The sequence below is a fragment of the Gopherus flavomarginatus genome, chromosome 5, assembly GCF_025201925.1.
Source record: "Gopherus flavomarginatus isolate rGopFla2 chromosome 5, rGopFla2.mat.asm, whole genome shotgun sequence".
Lineage (NCBI taxonomy): Eukaryota > Metazoa > Chordata > Testudines > Testudinidae > Gopherus > Gopherus flavomarginatus.
The window spans coordinates 143,127,147-143,137,964 of NC_066621.1; the positions used below are offsets into that span (position 1 = coordinate 143,127,147).

A 10,818-nucleotide genomic window follows, 5' to 3' on the forward strand; every position below is an offset into this window, starting at 1 on the left:
GCCATAATACCAAGATGAGAGCAGCCCTCACAGTGGAGAAGCGAGTGGCAATAGCCCTCTGGAAGCTTGCAATGCCAGACAGCTACTGGTCAGTCAGGAATCAATTTGGAGTGGGAAAATCTACTGTGGGGGCTGCTGTGATGCAAGTAGCCAAAGCAATCACTAAGCTGCTGCTACAAAAGGTTGTGACTCTAGGAAACGTGCAGGCCATAGTGGATGGCTTTGCTGCAATGGGATTCCCTAACTGTGGGGGGGCGATAGATGGAACCCATATCCCTATCTTGGCACCGGCGCACCAGGCCACCCAGTATGTAAACCGCAAGGGGTACTTTTCAATGGTGCTGCAAGCAATGGTGGATCACAAAGGACATTTCACCAACATCCACGTGGGATGGCCAGGAAGGGTTCATGACACTCGCGTCTTCAGAAGCACTGCTCTGTTTAAAATGCTGCAGCAAGGAATTTACTTCCCAGACCAGAAAATAACTGTTGGGGATGTTGAAATGCCTGTAGTTATCCTGGGGGACCCAGCCTACCCCTTGATGCCATGGCTCATGAAGCCATACACAGGCAGCCTGGACAGTGGTCAGGAGCTGTTCAACTACAGGCTGAGCAAGTGCAGAATGGTGGTAGAATGTGCATTTGGCCGTTTAAAGGCGCGCTGGCGCACATTACTGACTCGCTCAGACCTCAGCCAAACCAATGTCCCCTTTGTTATTGCTGCTTGCTGTGTGCGCCACAATCTCTGTGAGAGTAAGGGGGAGACCTTTATGGTGGGGTGGGAGGCTGAGTCAAATCACCTGGCTGCTGATTACGCGCAGCCAGACACCAGGGCAATTAGAAAAGCACACCACGGAGCAGTGCGCATCAGAGAAGCTTTGAAAACGAGTTTCACCACGGGCCAGGGTACGGTGTGACTGCTGTGTTTGTTTCCCCTTGATGAACCCCACCCCCTTGATTGACTCATTCCCTGTAAGCTACCCACCCTCCCGCTTCGATTACAGCTTGCTTAAGAAAATAAAGTCACAATCGTTTAAAAATCATGTATTCTTTATTAAAAAGCTCATTATAAAAAGAGGGAGAGAACTGGCAAGGTAGCCCGGGTGCAGTTTGGGAGGAGAATAGGAGGGAAGGAAAAGGCCACTAAAATCATTTCAATGTAATGACAGCCTTTTGGTTGGACTGTCCACAGGGGTGGAGTGGGTGGGTGTACAAAGCCTTCCCCCACGCGTTCTTACACGTCTGGGTGAGGAAGATATGGAACATGGTGAGTACTGAGGGTGGTGACACAGGGGCTGCAGCGGCACTCTGTGACCTCGCTGCTCTTCCTGAAGCTCCACCAGACGTCGGAGGATGTCAGTTTGATCACGCAGCAGCCCCAGCGTTTCATTCCGCCACTGCTGATCTTCCTGCCTACACCTCTGATCTTCCTGCCGCCACCTCTCATCTTGAGCGTCTCTCCTGTCCTCACGTTCACTGGCATCTTTCCTGTAATTTGATACCACGTCCTTCCACTGATTCAGATGAGCTCTTTCATTGCAGGTTACTTTCATGATTTCAGAGAACATTTTGTCTCGCGTCCTCTTCTTCCTCCGCCTTATCTGAGCTAGCCTTCGGGATGGAGTAGGGAGGCTTGAAAAATGTGCAGCTGCATGAGGGAGGGAAAAAAGGGAGAGAAATTTAAAAAGATACATTTTACAGAACAATGGTTATACTCTTTCACAGTGAATAACACTATTCACCTTACACAGCACATGTGATTTCACTACAAGGTCGCATTTTGCATCTTAAGTTTGAGTGCCTGGGCTCTGGTGTTACAGATCTCACAGACGCAGGTCCGGGCATCAGAATTCAGCTTGCATGCGGCCATGGTAAGCCATTGTCTTTCGGCTTCAGCAGCCTTCACTTCCATTCACAGAAGCTACCCCCACCCCCCCTCCAATTCTCTAGGATGATCGCTTTACCCCCTCCCCCCACCGCATGGCTGGTATCATGAAAGATCACTGCTAATCACCCCCCTTCCCCCCCACCGCGTGGCCGGTAGCTGGGAAGATTCCTGCTAGCCAAACACGAGAAAGCTCAGCGCTATCCTTCCTCCCCTCCCCCTGCTTGGCTACATGCAAGGAAAGATTTCTTGTAAGCAACAGGCAAACACCCCTGTAGGAAAAAGGCCATCTCTGTCCCCTTAATTAAATTCCTGAATTTCAACCAGGTTACCATGAACGATGTCACTTTGCTGAGGATAACAGAGCGAGATAAAGAACGGATGTTTCTTGAATGCCTGCAATCACCAGGACCATACGCAGCTATGCTTTGTCATGCAATGATACCTGATTACTTGCTACATGCATGGCGTGGTAAAGTGTCCTACCATGGTGGACGGAACAAGGCTGCCTTGCCCAGAAACCTTCTGCAAAGGCTTTTGGAGTACCTCTGTCTGTTACAGCTGTCTCCCTGCTGCATTCCTTTTTCCCCTCTCCTTTCTGTTTGTCCTGTGTGGCCGCCCCTCCCGGCCATTGTGCTAACTAAAGTCACAGCCCTATTCATAGGAATGGCTTGTACAGACTAACTGGAGCCATTGCTCTGCCTAGGGAGGGGGCTTCTTGTTTCTTTGTTTGGCTCCTTTGTTCAGACCCGGGCTCGGTGTGGGGGGCACTTCCCAGAAATGCAAGACCTGAAGTGGCCAACTAATTAAGCATATGAGTCATACCTGTGGCTCAGAACATGCCCAGGCATGCCTATGCTTACCTGCAGCCTTTCCCTGCCTTCTCTCCTCCCCTGTATCAAGAGGAGCCAATCAAAAGTACTGGTGGGAAACTGCCTAAGTTTGCCTTTAAAGCGGGACATTTTCTGATGAGACCTCGGAGAAGGTCCTTGCTTTGCCACCTGGTCTGATCAGCTAGGGGTCTTTGGGGGGCCCTCTCCCCGCTCTCGTTTGTTTTTGAGTGTACCCCTGTTTTTAAACTCCCCTCCCACGAACAACGAATTTGTGCCTGGAGATCTCCTGATTATTATAAGCGAATCGAGTCCTCTCTCCATCCTCCGATGCTACCGCTGTTCCTGCCTCTGTGCTTGCTGCTGTCCTGGGGATTGGTAAGAACTCCCTCTTGCAGACTCCCCCTGTCCTAGCTGCTGGCCTTGTTTCCCCAGCAGACAGACCCAAGCTCACTCCTTGGTCTGTATCTGTAATCTGTTTCTTGCTCCGCAGCGCCTTTGCTGCTAAAAATAAGCCTGTGCCGCTGCTAAGCTGTGCCTTCCTGGACTGTATCCTGGGCTGCCGGCTTGCAGCCGCCCCACTGCTGCAGCCACACACACCCCCGGGGGCTGTACCCTGGGCACACACCACTCTGCCCTCTGGAACTGCTCCCCCTCCCAATCAAAGAATCGGCATAGTGTAAGGTGCACCTATTAGAATCAGGTTCTTAGTCTAGATAAGTTGTAATTTCATTTTGCATAGCTGTGGTTAAGTTAGGTTTAAAGAATTGTTTGTATTGTGCTCTGTAAGTTAGGTTTAAAAAAGAATTGTTGCATTGTGTTCTGTTACTTGCTAATTTGTGCAGTCTTGGTTAAGTTAGATCATAAATAAGATTTTGCTGTGTTCTGTATAATTGTGGTTAAGTCTGTCTTCCTGCTGCCCTAACCCCCCACCCCCAAGCTTGCCCGTGTCTCCCCCCGAGCTCCCCAGTCACTCGTTGCAGTCTCTCTGCTGTTTAAAATTGCAGCCTGTCTGCTCTCTGTGTCTCCCTGAGTTTAAATCTCCCTCCGCAGCGCCTCTGCCTTTGGTCTCTGCTCCACCACGTGCTCCTCTTCCCCATCCCCCAACCTCATTCCTCTACCACTGCCTCTCTCTCTCTCTCTCTCTCTTTTAATCCCTTCCCCCACGTGTTCACCCGGCTCCTACTGCTGCCAAACCTCCATTGTATTACTGAAGTCTAGCATAAAACCCCATTGGTTACCCTCTTTCTCTCTGACACACCTCACATTTTACATCTACACCACTGTGACAAATTTTTACCTAGAGTTGTTGTTATTTAACACATTTTACCCATAACTGTTAGTTGGTTATATGCTGCTGTGACACACCCTTTACATAGAAATTGTTAGCTACCTGTTATATTTATACTTCAGTGTTAATTGGTTACCAACTGTATTGTACCTCACTGTATTGTACCCCACTATTGAAACCCCCTATACTATTTACTAAAAGAAACCCCTCCCCAATTGTCTACCTTAACAAACCCCATACCCCTCACTATTGAATTTTCCCTGTTTTTGCATTTTCTTAATGAAGTTTATTTTGTACCCCACCAGTGCAGTAGTTGTCCCCCAAGATCCCCTACCTGCTGGCAGGGTCAACTTCCAAGAGCACTTCATGGAGATGTCCCTGTAGGATTTCTGCTCCATCCCTAGACATGTTAACAAACTTTTCCAGTAACTTTACTGCCCGCGAATGAATCCCAAGCCCTCAGGGCAAATCAATCATTAAAAAAAGCTTGCTTTTAAACCATGTTTTATATTTACACTCACCAAAGGTACACTCACCAGAGGTTGCTTCCATGGTTTCACTGTCTGGGCTAGTGGCTTGGGAGGGCTGGGACGGTAATTCCGTCTGGGTCAGAAAAAGCTCCTGGCTGTTAGGGCTAACAGAGTGCTGTGTGCTCTCTTCAAGCTCGTCCTCCTCTTCTTCCTCCTCACCTTCCTCGTCCGCATAATCTTCAGGCATGGCTGAGATTACAACCCCCACCACGGAATCCAAGGACGGGGGGGGGGGGCGTAGTGGTGGCGCAGCCCCCTAAAATTGCATGCAGCTCAGCGTAGAAGCGGCATGTTTTCAGCCCTGCCCCAGACCTTCCGTTTGCCTCTTTGGTTTTCTGATAGGCTTCTCTGAGCTCCTTCACTTTCACTCTGCACTGCACTGAGTCCCTGGTGTGGCCTCTCTCCTTCATGGTCTTGGAAATTTTTTCAAAAGTTTTTTCATTTCGTCTTTTTGAACGGAGTTCTGTTAGCACTGAATCCTCTCCCCATATAGCGATCAGATCCAGTACCTCCCGTGTGGTCTATGCTGGAGCTCTTTTTCTATTCTCAGGAGACTGCATTGTTACCTGTGCTGATGAGCTCTGCGTGGTCACCTGTGCTGATCAGAGCTCCACGCTGGCCAAACAGGAAATGAAATTCAAAAGTTCACGGGGCTTTTCCTGTCTACCTGGCCAGTGCATCCGAGTTCAGATAGCTGTCCAGAGCGGTCAGTGGTGTACTGTGGGATACGGCTCAGAGGCCAATACCATCGATTTGCGGCCACACTAACCCTAATCCGATATAATAATACCGATTTTAGTGCTACTCCTCTCGTTGAGGAGGAGTACAGAAACCGATTTAAAGAGCCCTTTATATCGATTTAAAGGGCATCGTAGTGTGGACAGGTGCGGCGTTAAATCGGTTTAACACTGCTAAAATCGGTATAAACACGTAGTGTAGACCAGGCTTAAGGTGCCACAAGTACTCCTGTACTTCATTTACTGTCACCAGCCTCCAGATAGAGGCTCCAGGCCTGCAAACACTTAACAGCTTTACTCATGTTACTACAGTTACATGCATACTTAAATCAATGGGACTACTCCTGTGAACAAAGTTATGCACCTTCTTAAGTGTTTGCAGACTAGGGTCTTAGATGAGACAGAATTACTACCCCATTGAGATAAATGGAAGCAACTCACTCCTCTTAGGGCTACTGTTTCAGTTTGCAGACTCAGTAAGGCCGCAATCTTGCAAACACTTACACATATACTTAACTTTAAGCTCATGAGTAGTGTCACTGGATTTTTTTCTCACTCTTGTTGCTGGGTGAAGTCAGTGGATATATTCACACACTTAAAATTAAGCACAGGTGTGTTTGCAGGATCAGGGCCAGCACCTTAGCAGGCCACATTTGGAATAGAATCATAGAAGATTAGGGTTGGAAAATACCTCAGGAGGTCATCTAGTCCGACCCCCTGCTCAAAGCAGGAAGGGTTTTGTTTGCATCCATAGGGGCTAGAAACCAACTTAAAAAAACAAGAAATCTTAAGTTTTGAAGAAACTAATGGTTTTAGACAATACCACTGTGTGATTGATCAAACCACCCCTGTCTACAACTGCATTAAAGAGCTCCCCACCAAACTACTGTACTCTGCAGCTGTACTTAGCCTTACCTGTGAATGTGGGGGGTTAGTAGTTACAGAGAAACTGCCACTCCAGATCAGACTAGTAGCCCATTTAGTCCAGTATCCTTGATCTGTCAGTTACAGAGCTTGACTGACACATTTAGGGTTTATTTTTCGTCTAGGGAAGCTGATTGTGCCTCCTTTGTTTAACTTGGCACAGCAGCCGATCAGGAGGGTGTCTAGTAGGAAGTATGTTATGTTCTTTAAATCTTATATAGCTATGATGGATTGCCTTAAAAATAGCTAGTAGTCTTTGTCAATATGGAAAAACAACTCAGAAGAACTTCTGCAGACTCTCATCTTCCTAGGGCAGGGCTCAAGCTCATAGACTTTAAGGTCAGAAGGGACCATTATGATCATCTAGTCTGACCTCCTGCACAAGGCAGGCCACAGAATCTCACCCATCCACTTCTATAACAAACCTCTAACCTATGTCTGAGTTATTGAAGTCCTCAAATTGTGGTTTGAAGACCTCAAGCTGCAGAGACTCCTCCAGCAAGTGACCCATGCCCCATGCTGCAGAGGAAGATGAAAAACCTCCAGGGCCTCTGCCAACCTGCCCTGGAGGAAAATTCCTTCCCGACCCCAAATATGGCTATCAGTTAAACCCTGAGTATGTGGGCAAGGCTCACCAGCCAGCACCCAGGAAAGAATTCTCTGTAGTAACTCAGATCCCACCCCATCTAACATCCCATCACAGACCACTAGGCATACTTACCTGCTGATAATCAAAGATAAATTGCCAGATTAATTGCCAAAATTAGGCTATCCTATTATACCATCCCCTCCATAAACTTATCAAGCTTAGTCTTGAAGCCAGATATGTCTTTTGCCCCCACTACTCCCCTTGGAAGGCTGTTCCAGAACCTCACTCCTCTGATGGTTAGAAACCTTCGTCTAATTTCAAGTCTAAACTTCCTAGTGTCCAGTTTATATCCAGTATGATCATTCCCTGGGAAGCAGGCCCTGTTATTGCAGTAGTTCAACTGGGCACATGACAGCTCTAAGCTTTGGAAGGCTGCCTGCTCCACCTATTAAAGGGTCAGAAAGAGAGGGAGCTGCAATAAGGCTCTAGCTGCATTCCAGCCAATGATGAGACAACAGAAAAGGGCCATCGTTGGATGACAGTGAGCCAGATGGACAGTGATACGTTGCTAACATGCTCCAGCAGAAATGTTCTGTCTCACATATAAGCTACGTTCCCTGGGTAAAATATTATCCTTTCTTATTCCCACATCCTAAATCTACTAGTTCCATACTCTCCCTTCTTCTAACCCCATTAGTCCTTCTAACAGCATTTTCTGGTCTAGTGTATCAGTGCTTTCCTCCTTGAGGTGGTTTCACTGATCTTTTTGCTACTTCATTTACTGAAAGTAGGGCATACAAATCTTGATCTCTGGCTGGATATCATCAGTCTGCATTCTAAGAAAGAGCTTGCCCTACCAAGAAGTCTATTTCCTCTTAGGGTATTCATCCAGAAGCAGCACAGTGTGAGTTTTCAGAAATTTAGCTACAATGGCATGTCACATGCTGGCTACCTGTATCATGTCCCCCTCTAGTGGCTAGAAGCTCTTATTGTTGTCAGGTAACAAAATTTCTCCTTTAACTCCAGTTGGAGAGGCTTGTGCTTTTTGTTCAGAAGGTCCAGTCTCTGCAAACAACCCTGATGAGGTCATTATATACACCTGCTAGCTGTGTGATAAAACTAGTCCACAAGGTAGTTAGTGCATTACATAGTACTTGTCAGCAAAGAAACCGTATAAAAATGCTGCAGATTGTTTAGGGCTTTCTTTTAACATCCCAAAGCACTCTCCTGGATAATCACCATAGTTGGTTTATTACTGTAAGGAGAGGACTTGTTCTGTTGTTGCAAAGCATCATGTCAGAAAGAACTTCTAACAACATACTTGTTCACTTCATAACAGGTATTTTTTTTAAACATGTATTTTTAAATACTTGACATGTGCACGCTGGGCATCCCTGTATTGCTTAAAAAAGATGTTCCACCATAGCACAGCATAAATACCATAGGATATGACAGTTGCTATAGCAACTAAGAATCTACTATTATATAGCACCGACTAGCTCATAAAACACGTGGAGCCTTTCAGTGCCTCAGGTACTCCTGACTTTGCAGTAACGTAGGTACCATATTGTCTTCAAAAGAATTTGCCAGTTTAGAAATGAATGTCAATTTGATTATATTTTGCATCTTTTTTGTCAGCCAACTCTGTTGTCTTTTGGGAATGGCAAATCCATAGGAACAAAACAGACTGAAACAAATACGGTTTGGAGAGGAAAGGTTAACAACGTAATTGTCTTATCATGCAGTCATTCTGAAACAGCAGCTTTTATACCCTTGCTTTGGTGCTGCACTTTGTTGTTCTCTAGCATCTGGTTTCACAACGTTGTAGTAAGACAGTGATTCCAGAGCACTGTTCTGCTTTCAAACACCAGTATTTCCAGTTGTGTAGTATCCTATGCAGAAGAATTTTCCGTGAAAGGCACAATACAAATGCGTGATGTGGTGGCCAAGTTAGTGGAGCCTCACCAGTCCCAAGAGGTAAAAAGCAGAAATCAGGCCCCCAAATCATGAACATAGCTAAAAATTATGACTTTTTTTCCCAGAAATAATACGTTAGGTTCTTTTTCTTTGTCTTTTGGTTTCTGAGCCTGTAGAATGCACTTGGCTTAAGTTTCCAAGGTTTCTATGCAAATACAAGGGCTAGAAATGTACTTTAACTCCTGAGATTCTCATGCAACCCCTTAATTTCAACAGCTCAGGGTTTAAGAAAAACACCAAATATGACAAGACTTGCAATAATAGAGTTGGTAACCTTGCAATAGACAATGATGCCAGTGTACCTGGATTTTTTCTTTGGAAGTGCTATTTCAATACTTATTTAGCCTTAAGATCTCAAGGTGATTGGCTCCACACAAATACCTTAGATCATGGGTTTGCAACCTAGAGGGAGTCAGAAAGAGATCCAGGCAGGTTGCACTCACTCTCCCTTTATTACTTTATTGTTAGATAAAAAGGAGGTCTCTGTACAATGGACTCCTTCTCTGGAACAGATTGAGACCCTCTGCCTTAGATTGATAAATATCACAACCCCACCTTACATATGGCTCAACAGATACCTAAATATTCAGAGCATCAATAGCGTTTTCAATCCCAGTCAGTTGGAGGTGCTGAAATTGTTCTCTTTCCTGAAGCTACGTCTCTAGACTCTAGAGGTTTAATTCTTAGGCCACGTCCAGACTACCCGCCGTATCGGCGGGTTAAAATCAATTGCTCGGGGATCGATATATCGCGTCTAATCTAGATGCGATATATCGATCCCCGAGCGCGCTTATATCGATTCCGGAACTCCATCAACCCCAACGGAGTTCCGGAATCGACACGGAGAGCCGCGAACATCGATCCCGCGCGGTGTGGATGGGTGAGTAATCCGATCTTAGATATTCGACTTCAGCTACGTTATTCACGTAACTGAAGTTGCGTATCTAAGGGCTGGTCCACACTGGGGGGGGAAATCGATCTTAGATACGCAACTTCAGCTACGTGAATAACGTAGCTGAAGTCGAATATCTAAGATCGGATTACTCACCCGTCCACACCGTGCGGGATCGATGTTCGCGGCTCTCCGTGTCAATTCCGGAACTCCGTTGGGGTTGATGGAGTTCCGGAATCGATATAAGCGCGCTCGGGGATCGATATATCGCGTCTAGATTAGATGCGATATATCGATCCCCGAGCAATCGATTTTAACCCGCCGATACGGCGGGTAGTCTGGACGTGGCCTAAGATCGATTTCCCCCCCCAGTGTGAACCAGCCCTTAGAAACAAATACAGATCCCCAGTTTTTCATTTTTTAAATTTGTGAATTATTTTTCCCCATAGACCACGCTTGTCACAGCGTAGATCAGATTTGCCCTTTATATTTCCTCGCTCTCCTTTTTTTAAACCTTAGTATCATGGAGCCTGAGAATTTGTGATAGACAAAGAAAAATGAAGAGAGACGCTCGTTTTCTTTCCTCTGCTGAAAGGTCCAGCATGTCCTAGAAGTGAGACGAAATAGGTTAGGGTTTGGTGCCCTCATGTGGCCATGTGCATTGTTATTGAAACATGACATTCCATGCATTAAAATGCAGCATGAATCAGATCTTATTGTTGACGTTTCTTTTCCCTTAGCTGCATATGGAAGCCAAATTGACAATAAAGCTGCCAGCTAGACAATTTCAAAACACTTTTAGGCCAGGCCTTTTTGCTTTGTATATTAAAACAGTTATATTTCCTTGTACCAGGTTAATAACATGCATCTGACGAAGTGGGTATTCACCCACGAAAGCTCATGCTCCAAAACATCTGTTAGTCTATAAGGTGCCACAGGACTCTTTGCTGCTTTTACAGATCCAGACTAACACGGCTACCCCTCTGATACAGGTTAATAATATCATTTAAAGTTTATAATATAGAGACCAGAGGGAAATTGGCAACTCCCTGAGGACATACTTCCACATCACCCCAGGGATCTTATGAGCTCCCTTTGTAGTCATGCCACAATATTGGAGGTCTGGATGGAGGCAGAGGCGTCACTCTCCACAGCCTCTATTG

The 10,818-nt window shown here is 46.1% G+C and overlaps 1 protein-coding gene across 1 annotated transcript; it reads right to left on the reverse strand.

Annotated features, from left to right (window-relative positions):
* Positions 1–1,029: 1,029 nt before the first annotated feature.
* On the reverse strand, positions 1,030–5,237 carry LOC127050971 (uncharacterized). The gene is made up of 2 exons (XM_050952752.1): positions 4,543–5,237; positions 1,030–1,648 (listed from the first exon to the last, which is right to left on the reverse strand). The coding sequence occupies exons 1-2, from the start codon at positions 4,721–4,723 to the stop codon at positions 1,155–1,157; spliced, it is 675 nt and encodes a 224-aa protein (XP_050808709.1). The 5' UTR covers positions 4,724–5,237; the 3' UTR covers positions 1,030–1,154.
* Between the last annotated feature and the right edge of the window lie 5,581 nt (positions 5,238–10,818).

Excerpts from the sequence above, each read along its gene's own strand:
- LOC127050971 (XM_050952752.1), bottom strand. The coding sequence starts at position 4,723 with ATGCCTGAAGATTATGCGGACGAGGAAGGTGAGGAGGAAGAAGAGGAG. Across the intron at positions 1,649-4,542 it reads AACCATGGAAGCAACCTCTG|CTGCACATTTTTCAAGCCTC; the intron begins GTGAGTGTACCT and ends TCCCTCATGCAG.